The sequence below is a fragment of the Diceros bicornis genome, chromosome 10 (assembly GCF_020826845.1).
Source record: "Diceros bicornis minor isolate mBicDic1 chromosome 10, mDicBic1.mat.cur, whole genome shotgun sequence".
Classification (NCBI taxonomy): Eukaryota; Metazoa; Chordata; class Mammalia; order Perissodactyla; family Rhinocerotidae; genus Diceros; species Diceros bicornis.
The window spans coordinates 25,461,867-25,480,197 of NC_080749.1; the positions used below are offsets into that span (position 1 = coordinate 25,461,867).

At 33.3% G+C, this 18,331-nt stretch overlaps 1 protein-coding gene across 1 annotated transcript in view; it reads right to left on the reverse strand.

The window, feature by feature from the left end:
- Positions 1-18,331, reverse strand: part of LRP1B (LDL receptor related protein 1B) — a 1,024,768-nt gene that overhangs the window by 211,171 nt on the left and 795,266 nt on the right. Inside the window, exon 57 of the mRNA XM_058548897.1 lies at positions 10,352-10,551. Within this exon, the coding sequence (XP_058404880.1) occupies positions 10,352-10,551 (200 nt within the window). The remainder of the gene's footprint in view (positions 1-10,351; positions 10,552-18,331) is intronic.

An 18,331-nucleotide genomic window follows, 5' to 3' on the forward strand; every position in this document is an offset into this window, starting at 1 on the left:
AGAAGGCAGTCTTGTGTACAACAAGTGGTCATATTATTCTTCTCTTAATTATTTGCAGAGGTGTGGGCTTGGGAACCAATGATGGATAGTTTTTTCCTAGGTCGGTTATCAGAACCTGGTGAAACCTGAAGCAAAGGGAAAAGAGCCACCCGCCAAGAGCAGTGGCCACTTGGTGGAGGAACTCAGTCACTGCTAAACCACTGTGGTTGGGTATGGAGGGAAAGGGGATGCATAAATACGCCGACGTCTTCCTTCATCCACCATCTAATCTACTGCCAGTGCTTCCCATGGATTAAATCCAGTTTGAGGCCAGAAATTGAAAGAGCATGGAGGATGCAGTCCGCTGAAGTCAGCCTTCTAGCATACAGAGCATGGCACACAGGCAAAGACAGGATAACTAGAACTCTTTCCAGTCATTATTTCCAATATTTTTTTCATGTCACATATCTCTTCCCTGATCAAAAACCACCAATGACACTCATTCCCTAGGCAGTATAGTGCAAACCATTTAGCCTGACTAAAATCTCTGTCTTCAGAAGACAAGATGAGGACCCTCATTAATCCTCTACTCTAAGAGACCTGGATACTAACAATTTTCCCTGAGATCTTTCTAGAAGGATAATGTACAACAAGATATGTAGAGAAGCTAGGACATGAATTAAAGGAGTAGAGCAGGAAAACCAAAAAGGAAGAAATGAAACAAAGAAAAAGAATTAGATTGAAAAAATGAGGTGAGATTAAACAAAGCCTACAAAAAAGAGTGTAGGTTGGTAAACAGATGATAAAATTAGATGATGGAAGAAAGTGGTTTAAGATGCCAAAGAAAGTGGAAGATTCATGACAGTGGTAAATGAGTGGGTGGAAAATGGTTTCTAGTTTATGAAGAATAACAGAGAAGAGTGGGTGGGTGGGAAAATGGTCACAGTATACTAATTTCCAGAGAATGACTGCTGAGCCAGTAGCTTTAGTTACAAACTTCCCATCAAAAGAGAGTGTGCTTTACATAACCTTAGGAGAAAGGATGTTCTTTCTTTGTCAGCAATTACACATCCCTTTCATTGTTACTGTTCACAAAATCTTTTTTTTAAATAATTATTCCTTCAGAACCATTCCACTGAACATTTGCCTCCATGGATGTTTTTCCTGCCTGCTCTTTAATACAACCCTGCTTAATAGTCACAGTACTGCAAATAAACTTCTTCAGGCAAATGGGTCCAAAATCCATTGTTCAAAATGAATAAAAGCATTAAGAAATGGCAGGAATATTAAGGATAGCCAACGTTTTCAAATATTATGATAGAATGTCCAAAATTTATGTTTTCCAATAAAAACTATCATGATCTTTCAAAAAGTTCATCCATCAATAAGACCTTGAAGGGGAGGAAAAATAACATTCTTCCATTCAGCATAGGTCACAGTGCACAGCAGATCTGAGCTGATACTACCTGGGAGTCTATTATTTGAGCCTGCCTTTTGTGTTTTTTTTTTTTTTTGGCTGAGGAAGATTCACCCTGAGCTAACATCTGTGGCAATCTTCCTCTATTTTGTATGTGGATTGCCACCACAGCATGGTTGCCAATAAGTGGTGTAGGTCTGTGCCTGGGAACCAAACCTGGGCCGCCAAAGCAGAGTCCACTGAACTTAACCACTAGGCCACGGGGCCAGCCCCAAGGCTGCCTTTTGAATAACGACACTGATCAAATGTCCGAACAATAGTTTTGTGTCCCTCCTTAATGCAGCAGTTTATTGGGACACTTAAATGTATAACTTTTTGAAATGGATGTAAAGTACGATGACAAATTATAGAAACTATTTAGAGCTCTTCTTTAGATTAAAGCCATTATTAAGAGGCTGAAGGTGTCCTTTGTTCATCCTTTTCTAGTATTTCTTGCCTCCTCTTGTCCATTTTGTCACCTCAAATGTTATATACTCTCTATACAGATTAGGAATATTCAGTTTAATATAATTCAATCCTTTTCCCTTTCTCACCTACATATTTTTTAATTATTTATAATAACAGGTCAAATATGGCCATTTTAATATTTAACGTCTAAAAAGAGTATTCCTGTTAATAAATATGAGGATTTATAAAGCAGACAATGGAAATTATAGTAAATTAATTTTGAAAACTAGACTGTGCCTATAAATATTTGCTCTCGATGATGACATAGCTCTCCAATCTCTGAAGTAAACAAAGCAACACTGCTTCATGCACTTGGTAAAGATATATTCCTCTTGCTTTGAAACTTTCTGGGCCTTTCTGTTGGTGATACAGACCTTCATAGAAACTTAGAAATTTGTTTTCAGAGCCAACCATGAGTCCTACATATAAGAGTTATGATGTTCCACAGACACATGCATTAGGAACGTGCTTGTTAGAGGGTCCCAATGAAAGCTGAAGCCTTTGAAAAGCACTTTGCCTTTGGGACAGACGTCAAGTAGAGCCATTTACGTGAATTGAGTATCTCGTCTTCCCGCATTCCTACAATTATAAACATGCTTCTAGAATAAAAACAGAGAAGAGGGTAACACATTGCAAGCATTTTCAAATGTGTTCTACGTAGTCCTAGGAATAAGGAGGGGTAAGTGAGGAAACTGATAGAACAATTCTCCTCTGCCCCAGTTCCAACCTCAGCCAATTCTTTTAAGAAGTGTTAGAAAATCACTGACTGATTATAAGTCCTATTCTGTGGATAAGGACACTGAACTACAGCATGGTAAAGCAATTTGCCTAAATTAGATGGTGACCTGAACCAAAGCCAAATCTACTGATCTCCAATACCCCACTGTCATATTTGAGATGGATAAGGTTGTTGAGAGTGGCTGAAAATTCATATTAAGGTAAAACTTAAATTTCTCTGTTTAAAAAAAGTATATGAAACATATGTGACATTTGCAAAATAATAATCTATTTAAACACATATGTAACTTAAAGTAACAGGTCCTATTCAAGGGACAAAACTGAAAGACATGATTGACATTGAAATTCTAAGACTCTTTAGAAATGACAGTTAATTTCAATTTATTTTACTGGTTCAGGAACATTTCGATTGTAACTGAATTGTATTTTGCTCCTTTCCATTAACTTTTATTGTATTGTAAACAGCAGCACATCAACACCGTTGGCATAAAATAGCCTGTGAAGTCTACTGTTTGTAATGGACTGTGAATGATAGGGATTTTTTTTCAAAAGTGCTAAAATGCAATATCTTGCTAAGAAAGAAACACCCTACTTCATATTTGAAAAGAAAGAAAGAAAGAAACACTCTAGAATATTGTAAAATTGGAGGATGATATTATTAGATTTTCTCCCTTTCTTTGGTGGGCTTCAAGGGATATTTAAATTTTCTAAAACCTCAAATGCAACAGCTATAGAGTTTCAGGATATATGAGCACAAAATATTCCCTTTGTCTTTTTCAGTGTGTTTTTCTCCCTCAGAACAAAAAGCTTTAAATATATTTTATGCTATTTCACCAGTACCATGCTGAGATCTGGATTCCTTTTCCAACATTAATTAGACAATCACTGCATGGGTTATGATTTGGATTTTTAAATCCAAACACAGAACTGCCCCTTCACCACACAACCTGGATTCCCAGAGCAATAAACAAACAACAGAGTTGGACTACAATATTGATGCTTCAGTATGAGGATCTTCAGGCCTAGGAGTATAGAAACAAATGAAGAGCTATATCAACATAATTGTATGAAATTTTAAACAATTGTCCCCCGAAATAAAAGACAGTTCAGTGATAAACTGTAGTTTAGAATCACAGCCAATGATTACTCTTCAGGAAAATTAGCAGTTATGAGTGTATATTTTTTCTAGTATGCTGGGTAAAATATGTATATGACCAACTGATTTAACACAAGGTTAAATCATTCAATGATACAAAGAAGAGTATTCTGAAAAAGAAAATTACTACAATAAATAAATTTTAACACTCAAGGTCAAACATACCTTTTGTTATCAGTGTTCACACAGTATTTTCAGCCTTTTTGTCAAGAAACTAACTACCCCTCTAAAATATGTCAAGTTCAATGGCACAGCTAATAGAAAATGAGGAAAACTAAATCTGAATTTATGTACTTTAAAACAAGCAGTCAGAATGAAACTGTGGCCTAAATAGACTTTTCTGGCATTTAATTTTCTTTTCATTAAATGGAAAATAGAATCTCAAAGTTAAGGTAGATGTGCAAAGTTATTGCTGAAATTTTTCTCAGGAGATATTTGTAACATATTTTATAGACATTCCATTCAGAGAAGCCTGTACTTTTTGGAGTGCATAAAATCAATGACGAAAGATCTTAACTCTGGTCAAATTTCAGAAATTCTGTGACATGAATCTCCAAATAAGATTTAAAAGTTTTCCTATAGGCGGGAGATGTAATTAGTTTGGAAATAGCAAACTATAACATCAAACTGTTCCTCTAAAGCAGGGTGTGCAGTTTTTTTTTTTAATCTTCTTTTTCTTTGTTGTTTTCTTGTAAGGAAGATCAGCCCTGAGCTAACATCTGCCAATCCTCCACTTTTTGCTGAGGAAGACTGGCCCTAAGCTAACATCCATGCCCATCTTCCTCCACTTTATGTGGGATGCCGCCGCAGCATGGATTGACAAGCAGCGCATTGGTGTGCGCCCGGGATCCAAACTGGAAAACCCTGGGCCACCTCAGCGGGGTGCGCACTTAACCACTTGTGCCACCGGGCCCCCCCCCAGGGTGTACATTTTTAAGCAACATTATTGCTCTCTTCACTCCCCCAAATAAACAAATGGAAAAAAATATTTGGATTTAATGAGATAGATGCTTTCTTTTACAGTAATTATGTTCTGGTCGCTTAAGTTTTTGCTTCTCATATATTTTGCAATTTTTCTATGTCCACTATTTAAATCAATCTGAAGAAATTTAGACATGGATGTACCTTTATTTGTCTAAGTGTGCATTTATGACATTAACTGTTGCTCTTAGAAACTATAACAATCAGGCAACGAATCTACAATCAATTATCTATTCCAAAACAAGGAGGCTATGTAGAGAATGGAAAGAAAGAAGGTTTTGGAACCAGTGAGATCTATGTTCAAATTCTGATTTTCCTGATTACTAGCTATTTGACTTGGAACAAATTACTTAATCTCTTTAAACCTATTTTGTTGCTGCAAAATAGCTTTAATGGGACTTACTGCATATTTGTTCACTGAGGTGCTGACTAAAAGAGCAGGTATTGCATCACGCACAGTTTCATGAACACAGTAGGCTTCTAATAAAGGTATGAATTTATAAGAGGATCATTCCAGTTCTTAGAACCCCAGTAGCAGGCTAAGGAAATTTCCATTGAAAGCCAGAAACAATTAAATGAAATGATATGTGCAAAACATCTACTACAATGTAATGTGCAAGAATATATGTTAACTCTTATTGAATTGATCAGTTCACAAGTGTTCAACTTGATGTTAATAACTTTTGCAATAGCACTCAGGGAGAACTAAGGATTGAACTGACAATTTGAGACTTTCATCAAGGCTGAGTGAGGAAGTATTTGTTTATTACAGATTTCCAATCTCTTTCGGGCTTAAATTGAAGACTACCCTGAAGTCAAAACTTCGGGATTTGGTAAAGACTCTGAAAGGGTTGTGTGATCTACTTCACTGGAGGCTTAGAATTTTAGTTCTGGAATTTAGTCATTTTTTCCAACATCCTTATTTCTATAGATGAGGCAACTGAGACCCAGGGAAGTTACCTATATTTTTCAGGGTGAGAAAGCACCCCAACCAACCCTCATCCTTAGGTTTCCCCAGCTTCTTTTAAAATCATAAGTGTTTGTTTTCTCCAGTCTGAGGAGACCCTTTCACTTAAAGATCTGTATTTCAGCAAAGTTTTATTACTTCTCATCCAAAATCAAAGCCTAAAATTCTCTGAGGAGGTTGTGGTTTGGGCATGGTAAGGAGTCAGTCCCAAATACACAGACCTACAAGGAGAATATTGTTACTTAGAATCATTCTGTTTATAATATATTTAGAATCATTTTGTTTTTGTATAAAGACATATAAATTTGAAAACTGAATATTTCAAGCTGGAGAACACTCTGAAATTTCCAAGTTTCTCATTGGACATATTTTATATCTCAAGAGAAAGTAGGAGGAGAGAGTTTCACTCATTTGCAATCTTTCTTTTGGGTAAATTATCAGGTGTTCTGAAATGCTTTTTAGAGAAAGATACAATAGAGAGTGTTTAACCACATCCTTCGAATTCCTTTTATGCTGACTCTTTTGTTAAAACTAATGTACCTCTCATCAAAACAGAGCTTTTCACCAAGAATCTCTAAGATATGCCTAGTTTGGTATTTTTTAATTCTTTAAAAAATGTCCAAATATATGTGAAATTAATAAGTCATCAGAACTATGAGTTCTTTTCCCCTAGCTAAGTGGATAATAATATAAATCATTCACTTAATATTTGCAACTTGACCACCAATATTTCTGCTATTTTAACTTTACAGATCTCTCCTATTTATTCCACTAAATAGCTATTGAACATAACACTTTATCCCCATTCCCACAGCTATAATCATTTCAAGTATTGTCTTCTAAAATATTTTAACAGCCTCTAAATTGGTTGCTTTTCCAGGGTCTTTCATTTTCCATGCTGTTGTCAAATCTAATAATAGCACTCTATCAACTAAATGCCATCAATGGCTCCCTATGACCTAAGGGATAAATTCCAAATTACTGAGCACACAAGGCCTGTCACAATCTGGCCCCAATTTGCCCTTGTTCATCTAGTGTCATTATCTCTCTCTTACATGACTTCCAGTCACAGACAAACTGTGTGAACCCCATGCTGTTTCAAGACTCTATTTACATCTTTGCACATGCTGTTCCCTCTGTGTGAAGAATCATTCCTACATTTCCCCACATGGAGAGTTTGCACTACATCCCTCAGCCTTCTCAAAGGTCCCCTCTCTCCAACAAAGGCTTCCCTACTCTTGCCCGCATTTTCACAATATTTTGTTATACCTCTAACTGCAACCTACTTTATGTCTTTACCTGCACATCAGTTTTTCACATTAAACTGTGAGTGCTTTAAAGACAGGGACTTATTCATCTTTGTAACTCCAGGGCCTAGTATAATGCATGGCACAGAAAGAGACATCAGTAAATGTTGTTGAACGAATAAATGAATGAATGAATGAATGGGCAGATCTAAAGGGAAGAAATCAGAGAAATTAAAAAAATGAATCAATGAAAATTTGATTTAAAAAACTGTCTGACTTAGTTATTCAGTAGCATGAATAATATTCTATGGTATTATTATTAAATTATATCATATTATTATAGAATTATTGGAGTAAAAACCAATAGAATGATAGACACAGGTATTAAGGAGAGGTTCATGGGACTAAGATTGCACCTAAATGTTCCTAAGCTAGCAGATTGACTAATTTTATTTTTTTTTAATTTTGCAATGTAGTATTTAGACTTGGTAGGAAGGTGGGCTGGAATACAGGAAGCAGCAGAGAAAAACAGATGGAAATTCTCAAGCAAATTGCAAGTCACATGTACCTGGATGGCAATCTGATCTGTTGTTTAGGGTACAGAATTCAGAACCTTTAGAAGTTCTCAGACTGGACAATAATAATAAAATAATGCTTCATTCATGGAATTATTGTATGGTTTAAATCAGAACATGTTTGTGGAAAAAAACTTTCTAAACTGTAAAGTCCTGCTCATGGTTTAATTTTTCTCCATTATTAAAATTTGACTTACAAAAAAGAACCATAATTCTTAAATTTCTCATACACCCTTCATATTCTCAAATTACTTTGTCCTGACTGGCATATCCCATTCTTTTGATGAACTCTGGCTCCAGTTTTAATGAATAGAATAAATAAGAACAATAATACTAGTCTCATAAGAGAAAAAAAGAGGTCAGTGACCAAACTAATACAAAAGTTATTGCTGACATCTCTCTCCTTTTCCACCTCCAAATGCGCAACCAGGAAACCACAGCATTCTTTATGTCTTTATGGGGCAAATGCAAGGGGTCAGAAAATCCTATTTTTCTTTACAAACACGGCAAATGAATGACTCTTTTTTCATTGGCTGTGGAGTTGGCATAATTCAGGCTGCCTACAAGCAGCAGCTCATTAGTAATTACCAGGTAATTATTGGCTTGCATTCAGATATTGGCAGATGCCTGATAAGACACTTAATGAATTTTTCATTAGCCTTTCTGAGAAGGCCTTCAGGAGAAAATATTTCTGAAGACAGCAACTCTTTCATTTTCCTCTTCTCCCATTTGAGCCTCAAGGCATTTTCAAAATCAAATTTTAAAATGTTAATAACACCACACCTAATTATCTTTCAGCCAAATATTTTACCCTTTAGTAAATTTAGTAGCATTTCTCCCTGTTATATATGTAACTCTACTCAAAGTCACCACCAGTACCATGATTGAAAGACACTTCATTTACCTGCATTCAATTTTGTATTGAGTATTCAAAGCATTATCTGACATAACTTTTAAATAATGAGTAGGGGATAGAATCAGTAGTTTCTAATAGACAATATTTTTAACTTGCTTTTTGCTATTCAAACACAAAGGCTGAAATGAAAATAGGCAAATATCTGATGCTCTAATATATTTTTAACATTCACCTTTCTAACCAAAAATTGTTTAAATTTTATTATACGGTGAAATTTTAGCACAAAGTAATAGATTCACAACAACCTAGCTCTGTATATAGATGCTAAAAATGGACAGGTTCATGTTTACATAGGGAAAATATCAGTTGCCACAAGGAAGCTTTCAATTACATCATCCAAGAATGTTGTAGAACATTTCATCATTGATTCTTTGGAGGAGATATAACTGCTGAATATTAAGTGTAACTTTGATTTGTCAACATTAGTTTTGCTGTAATTAAAACCCTAAAGTGATCTTTAAATAATTCTGCATTCAGATGGCATCCTGATGAGTGTCTTCATCTCTATAATTGGAATGCCAATACCTAAATAAGCGACTCATCCAACTACACTTGCTGCATGTCAATATTCTTACCCTTAAAAAAGCACCTCTTCTGTCAACGTTTTTAGTTAAAAGGATATATTTGTTTAGACATCAACTGAGAGGGACTTAGGCAAAGTTATAAAATGGTATGACTTCAGTGACTTACTCATGTATTTATCTAATTTTTAACTCAGCGGCTTCATCCTTTTCAGGACTCCATGCTGGGATACATTTGCAGGGCCACACCTGACGATTAGATTATCAATAATCCTCCCTTCCTTAGCATCTCTCCTCTTTCCCTCCTCCAGGGTTTTGTTCTAAGCTTACTGCCAGAGGAGAAAGCAATCTGATAAGCTAAACCAGACTAAGGCATAGGCTTTATTTGAGATCTCTATGTGAAACTTGTACTTTACGAGATATTTGAAGATGAAAACACCTAATAACAAAGATGACATTAGGTCACTTCAGATCAATAAAAAAATCATTCCTCTTCTTTATTCTGGGAAAAATCTAATCCCTAAAAAGCCACCTACAACTAAAATACTTTGAGTGTTCATTTGAATCCCTCGTGGTTTCTGTTATACCCATGTCATCTTCATCTATATGCCATTCTTCTTTATTATGTCCTTCTCTACTGCTCTTCTTAATCCCCTCATCCTCAGCTATTTTTCTCTAAGACTTCTCCACCCCCACTTCTAGTGTTACTTCCCTCATATCCAATTGTTTCATTCATTTTTTTATATTTAGAGTTTTATAATCCACTCAGTTATAAAATATAGAAAAATAAAGTACCTGTAGGATTTCATATTCATTCATATTCAAATTTTTTCCTGAATTTTACTCTAATTTGAAAGCTGTTTTCCATGTTAATTTTTGCTGCTGTTGTTGATTAACAACAAATTTAATCATGTATGTAATATAATTGATAACTTTTAAATAATACTATTTCACTATCTTAAAGAACTCTATTTTACTTAATATTTAAAAAAAAAAAACCCTATCAGATTGCAATAATAGCCTTATATTTACAAGCAAATATCTTTCTGTTTCAATTCGATTAGGATATACGTATGCATTAACCTATACAAATATTATCCATTTACTATAAAAACTATTTAGAAAAGTACAATTAGAGAAGACATGATTTTTATGCATGGTTATAGAAATTTTGAATAAATATATCTAATTTTTATTTACAAATATTGTCATAAAGGAGTATAATGTAATCTTAAATTAAGAAATGTATTTGATGAGAGAAAATATATATGATGGATATATATATTTTCTTCTAAATGAATATTTATGCACTGCTAAAATACAGAATCATTTTTCTGCTGGACCAACCTTTGTGTCTATGAGATCCATCCATGTTGCTAAATTCAATGTGATTTTCATCGGCCCAATAGAGTCTATGGTTGACATAATCTATTGTTATTGCCATAGGTCTAGAAATCTTGGTTTCTATGACAACACTCTGATTGGTTCCATCCATTCCAACACGACCAATGTGAGGATACTCACAGCAGTCAATCCAATACAAATACCTAGGAAAGAAAATCAATAGCCGTGTTGTTTACAGACACTTGGGGAGTAAAACATCACACAATATTTCACTTATTTGCTCAGCTACTCTGAAATTAATTCTTAGTATCTCTCTGAATTGCAGGTTCTAAGAAGCACACTGCAATGCAAACATTTCTTATGATTTACAAATTAACATATAGCATGCTTTGAAATATCCATATAATTTTAAACTCTAGTATGCAAACTCATATATATATAATATATAATATTTCTACAAATGTTAACAAATTATAGATACCCAAACTAATAGATGTAAACCTTCAAAATGCATCTATAATGTTGGAAGAATAAAACTATGTAAATATATTTTTTATTTTGGTTTGTTATCTATGGAAAATTCAAAATGAAGTATGGAGGAGTACATTATATTTGATTGGATCTGCATTGTTCAATATGGTAGCCACTAGCCAATGGTGACTCTCTAAATTTAAATAAATTAAAATCATATAAAATTATGTGAACTGGATTGTTCCACAGTAAAACTAGCCACATTTTAAGTGCTCAATAACCATGTGTCTAGTGGCTACCATATCTAATAGTGTAGATACAGAGCACTTCCATCATCACAGAAAATTCTATTGGACATGATTGATTTAAATTATGTTATTGGAAGTTCTAGAGTAGGATATTTCAGACAGTGGGAAAAAACCAGTACAATGAGGAAAGTAATATTGGTACTAAAACTAATTGAGTTAAACATAAATATTGCACCCCATAAAATACAAATAATGTATTTATATTTAGATATTTAGAAATTTCTCTGTATTTAATTAAACCATTTATTTTTTTTCTCATAGTAAAAAAAGTCACTTTATCTTTTGAATATGTTTCCTTATCTATGTAATTCAAGATTTGAGTTAGAGGATCATTAATGTCTTTTTCACATTCTAACTCTAAAATTGAAACTTATTAACCCAATTAGTTTTCCCAGACCTCATCTTTTCTTTTTAGTAGGTATAGAATCCTTGGCAATTAATTCTTCAGATTTGAAAGATATAATTAAAATAATATGGTATGAAAATTACTCTATATGATTTAAAACGGGTATATTTAGTTTAAATTTAAAGTGTTCCTTAAAGAAAATTTTTTCTCATAAATTGTGACAGAGATAATTGTGTTCGGACATTTTAACCACACACTAAAAAAGAAATAAAAGTTTTCAAGAAAAACCATTTATTAAATACAGGGCTAATGTAAATAATCATTGTAAGAAACGTGCATTTTTGTGTTGATAATCGTTTTTGGGTGTACACATAAAGGCAGGGGATAGTGGATTAAAAAGATAATAAAAAATTTTTTTGCTAGCCAAAATATCATTAAGGTCCTAATTAAGTATGGCACCTAAAATGAGAAATATATTTCTGATAAGGACTAAACAAAAGGTAGAATTTTGTACACAAAGATTCAAAGAGAGCTGTGAAAGCCAATATTTAAAAGCAAACTTGAGTCTGGAAATACCGCAGTCAATCTCACATAGGGCAACACTGGAATTGCTACCCAATGCTACCGTGTATCTATGTTAATTCTGAACATATTTTGAAAATCTCAAATCATCAAGTAATTATAGATGCCAAGCCCTTCAGAAACTGATTAGATGTTTTGTTTCTTTAAATCTTGAATTATTTTTAGTATATTTTCATTTTGAAGGCAAACATATGTCAGTAAAATATGCCTTCTAGAAAAACACACAACTTCTTCCTTTCTAGTAAATTTATGAGGAAGCACCTTGCTGTCTATACTAGAGATAATGGCAGTATAGATAAAAGGGAAGAAACTGAATCAGAAAGAAGTAAAAATGCAAAGATAATTTATTTCATTGAAATAAATCAGAACTTTCCTCCTTGCCTTCCTGACCTCTCAATCTTGGGAACACTAACATAACAGTTTTTTTTCCTAAAAAAAAGTGATATGATTATGTCAGCTTCTCTTACACATTTTAGATATGACCAAATTTATTTGGGCTTCAGTACAAGCATGTTATGTTTTTAAGAATCAATATAAGCAAATAAAAATTTAAAAGCAGTATTTAAATAACTTCTGTAACATTAAAAAGACCACACCCAATTTGGGTTTAATTAGAGACAGTCTTCATATTTTTATTTAGCTATTTACCCCACGTGCTTGCACTTGCAAGTAAAATATCCCAACAATGAAAAAGAGTTTTCTCCATTAAACGCTATCAACAAAATGTGACAAATTATTGGATGTGAATAATAACGTTTTTGAAGTCATTAAGTAAATTAAGAATTTCAAATGGTCTGACCTCTATTATAATAGCGATTCTAAATTTTTTTTGTATTCTGCACTTTATATTTGATAATCTTATCACTACCTTGAACCAAAATATTAAGAAGAGGAAGAGTATACTTCATGGAGTCCAACATCTGTTACGTCATTCTCAGTAAGTTCGGTGAGAGTTCTAGGCTTGAAATCCTCTCCCAGCCATTCAAGCTCTCCATTATTGGGCACAAATATACTTCTCCAGATTACTCCTCGCTATTCGAAGGTGTGAATTCAGCTCTAGCTAAAGTATTTTTGTCTCACGTTTTCACTTCTATGCTTTCATTATTCCATTTGTCTTGCTCCTACCTCTTCAATTTGATATTTTGATTCAGACGTAATTCACATTGTCCCTTCTGTTCTCCACAAATTCTTCCCTGATTAGTGTTAGTTCACAGTTTTCAAGGTAGATTACAAGATGAAATATATTTGAGAATTGCTTTGTTAAACAAAGTAAGCATCATCTTTTTCTATTGAAGGACTTCTCAGAGCCTTTAATATGCTACACGACATAATGATTCTCTAAGAGGGAGCTCTAGTATCCCCTTTTTTGTCACACAGTTTTGGGTGACAGCATTTATTTTCCTAGAGCAGTTCACAGGAAACACACTTTGGGAACCTGTGTTAGCCCTTACTGGTCTATAGAATTCCTTTTCTTTATCACATGTATAATTGAATGACACACGTATCATGCACACAGGAATCCACAAAGTAGTAATGATGTAGGTTCTCAGGTCTCATAATCAGAGAACCTAACTCGGTAAGTCAGTTGGTAGAACATGTCTGATAAGCCCCAAAGCCATTCTTAAGTGGATTGAGAACCATATTTTGAAATGATGATTGATTGAGGCCATATCATGTACCAAATACTGCTTAGTACTGGAACCACAGAGGTAAACAGGTATGATTTTTGCCTTCAAAGATCGCTTAGTGAATATAATAAAAGTGTATGTAAAACAAATGAAAAAATTAAAGTATATTATGATAAAACTATTTTTCCATGGAAGCACAAAAGAAGGAATGACAATTTTACGCAGATGGAAGAACACGTGAAAAATCTTGTTCTCACTAATAGCTCTTTGAACACAAATCTTATCTTCATAACTACCTTATAAATTCCTTGATAACAATCTTCCAGACTTCAGAACAAAGTATAACTTAATCGAAGATTTTAATGCTGCAAAAGGTCTTGGAGGTAGTGCAGCCTTAGGTCTTCATTTTACTGATAAACTGAGACCATAAAAGATGATGAGCTTGTCCTGGTCTATTATGATAGTAATACAGTTGGAGCAGGACTCAGATATATATCAGTCTATATATCTAGACAAGATATATATAGACTAGATATATAGACTAGCTTTTGTTTTTCTAAGAAGCACTATGTAGAGTCTTAAGCAAACAAGCTCTAGAAACAGATGAATTTGGTTCAAATTCCAGGTCCACCCATGTGAACCTGGGTGCTCTAATTAGCTTCCCTGAGCCTAGATTTACTCGTATGTTGAAAAGGGATAATAATAGTTTTATGTCATAGGAGCACTGTGAGGATTAAATGAAAGCATACAGGGAACAGACTTGGAACACTGATAAGCATGTGGTAAGCTCAGTAAATATTAGCTATTACTAGATATTGCATACCTAGTGCAATATATGCATGTATACGTTTGGTTTACTGATACCCATCTAATAGGTTACTTGTTGCATCTGGATTGTATGTATGTTATTACATGATTTGCCTGCATTTTATGTGTGTTATTACATGATTTGCCCATTTAAGTACTCATCAACCAGAAGAAGAATATGAAAATATCCTTCTGTGTTGAAGGAAAGTATAGTTTAACTGTAGTCAGGTACAAATGAGTCTTCATAAACACAGGATTTATTGTCTCTCTCTTTATGGGTAGCTAACTTCTGATGGCAAAATTTCATTTTCTTTTCCATACTTAAACCCCATTACTACACATTTTTTTTAAGTTTCTCAATAAGTCTGTACCAGACATTCTGGTAATTTTAACATCTGAAATGTAACCTCTTAAAAATTACCTAAGTACAAAATTTGTTATAAATAATTAAAGCTAAAAAAATGAAAACTTCAGTGAAAATGTCAAAAAGAGAGTTTAAATTTCATCCATATAATACGTAATGTTTATCTAAGATCACATACGAAAAATCTCAGTCCCAAATAATGTCTATGTGTAAACATAAAAAAGAATGTCTGCTTGTAACCATAACAACAGGCTTCTGTGATTCCTAAGGATGTCTTTTATAGTAGAATATGATATATTATATGTCTTTAAAATAAATTAAAATAGAAGTCTGCTCTCAGTTTTTACTATTGTATTTTTCTGAATTCAGGGAATAAATTTAGAGCAGTTCCTTCCAGCTGCAATTATTTCTGATTTCGAATTATAAAATTAATTCTTTATATTCATTCACTGTGTGTTTTTGCCTAAATATAGGAATATAGGTTTAAAAATTAGTGGGAAAAAAGTTTTTTTAATGTGACTATTTAGTTTAATGAAATATTTCTATTTTTCCTCACAGAAACCAAAAACTGAGCTTTCATTCCTGGTATGCCTTTCATTCTCTCACAACAAAGTTACCTTATGACACTTCTCTTTGAAACACACAGGTTATTTACATAACAATGTATTGGTTTGTGCTTTGATGCAGGTACAAAGTCCCTGTAGTTATAACCCTGTGTGCTGTGTACATACAGTTGTCCATTTATTATTTCCTTTAACTGTGAATTTAACAATTTCTATGTTGGGCACAAACAATGATTAACCATGGTCCTTAAGCTAAAGGAACTCACTTTCTAGTTAGAAAGACACACATTTACACCAGTAATAGTCATATAATATCATGTGTTCAATATGTGGTGGCTACTTAGGCACTACTGGGGAGTATTTCACAGAGGAAGTGATATTTTCTGCTGTGGTTTGAAAAATGGGAAATTATTCCAACTGGAGAAAAAGCAGAAGGGCATTCTAGGAGGAAAGAATATCATAAGCCAACATACAGAAGCATAAAAATGTGTCTTTGTCAAATTTATTTGCATTGCCATTATCTATATTGGCAATAATGGATACAGATACCATTATATGAAATGTCCTTCAATATATTTTCATTAAAATATATTTCAAATTCAAAATAACACCTAGTATTATTTTCTTGTGGTATCCTAATAGGCTATTAGAAAAGGAAAATAAGTGAAAATATTCTTTAAAAATAAGGCATACTTATAATGATTAAGCAGTTTTCTTTATTTCCAAAAAACTCATATCATCTATACAGATTTAATATTTGTAAAAAGGCTACTTGTTAAAACAGAGAAAAGTATAGATTTTTGCCTTATGTCTTGTTTGGATGGTTCTTGAAAAACATGCTCATGACCTAAGATTATTTTGTGACTAGAAATTCTAAAGATTTGTAACAAAAAAAATATGGAACCAAAGCTTGAAAACTGGGTTAAATTCCCGACTTAATATCTTGCTACCTAAATGATCCTGAGAAAGTCAATTAGCCATTTTGAGGCTGAATGTTCTTGTCAATACAATAAGGATAAAAATAAAAATAATCATATCTATCTCAGAGACTCTAACTATGAGCATCTAAAGTGATACAACTCAGAGATAATTTTCTAATTCATATAATGCTATAGAAGTGGTAATCTTCATTATCATTATTATAATATGAGAACTCCCAATCCCAATAGGCCATAAAACTGATCACTTCCCTTTCTTATCTCTGCCCCTTTTCCTCTCTTCCTCATATTCTGGAAAAATCATTTCTCTATTTACCTGTTTGCCCAAACCAGAAGCCTAGTAGGATTTGTTTTGTTGTTGTTGTGTTTTGTTTTGATTTATTCCTAGCTCTTTTTTACTCTGTAAAGTGAACTGGTATCAAAGTTCCACAATTATTTATTTAAAATTTGTTCTCATCATACGAATTTTTGCAATTCCTTGGATGTGCCCTGCTCTTCTATGTGTCTTTGCTTTCCCAGAGAGCTTGTTGTTTTGCCTGAAATACCTCCTGCTCTGAAGTGCACTGCATCACCTAGCTAATTCTTTCTCCACCAGTCTAGTCCAGGAAGCTTTCACTGACCCCAGTTGAGATAGAAACATTTTCTGTTTTCCTACTTTATGAGTTATTGCATTGTACTGTAATTCTTTACTTATCTGCCTACTCACTGGACTGTGAAATACTTAGAGCAGGGATTGTGCTTTTTATTTTTATACTCCTACCTAGAACAGTGCCAGATATACAATAAATGTTAAAGAAATATGAGTTGAATAAATGAATGAATAGATGAATTTATTTTCTGTTAACTAGTCATATCAAACTTTCCCCTTAATGTCTATCATAATGGTCTTTTGCTATTATGATAATTAGTGACATCTTCATCATCCAAAAAGATAAAATTATGCTTAGCACAGTTGTAACATTAATTATATTTTCTATTCTACTTTAAAATGTATATATCTATATCTATATATCTTCTGCATAAATGGCAACTTTTATAAATATTGACTGTAAATGATATTAATTACCCAAAATTTCTTATAAATTAGAACATTGATTACCCAATGAAACCAGATAATGGAATGATTAAGATAATTAGATTTCAGCTCAACTTAAATGTAACAACCAGGAAGGTATCTATCTGTCTACTTGTATCTTCCTTACCATCCTTACTAACCACCATATCCAAATTGATACTGTGGCAACTGGCATACTATTACTAAAAGATAGAAAGGACCCCCCAAGCTACCTCCTAAATGTGTAGTTACTTCAATACATTAAACAGTCCAGTGATCTTTATCCTCCCCTAGACAAATTCTTGCCCTATCCCTCACCAAATTTCAGGACAGAAATCACACTTTTTAAGAAAACAAGGGTCAGTAGTAGTGACATAGTCAAAACATATGCAAATCACAATGGTAATCTGATATAGAAATATTCAATTATATTTTTATTGAATAATATTACAATTTAAGCTGCCATTTTTGAAGCAGGGTTGCACAATATTTTAGACAGTATGGCATTTTCACCCTGAAGCTCATCTCATAAAAGCTAAAATCCAGGTTGCCCTATTGTCTCACCCTGGGGAACTAGGAAAACAGCATGAACAAAAAGACGTCATTAAATTTTATCTGTTAGAATCTGTTTATCTGTTAGGTGGCTTTAATTGTTTCCTAAAAAGATCCAATTTTTATCTGTTTCTTTGGTTATAATATGGCATATCAATATCATAATTCAAATGTTATCCAAAAATGAAATCAAGAGTCTTTCATAACATCCTCAATAATTTAATACTTCACTGTTTTAATTGACATTTTTGATGGATTCGTTTATGTTGATGATAACTTAAGGCTGCTTTCTGTTTATGGGGTAATAACTGTAACCTGGGAGAAATACAACTTAAAGCTAAATTCAGCTGTGTTCACTAGGCTAGGATAC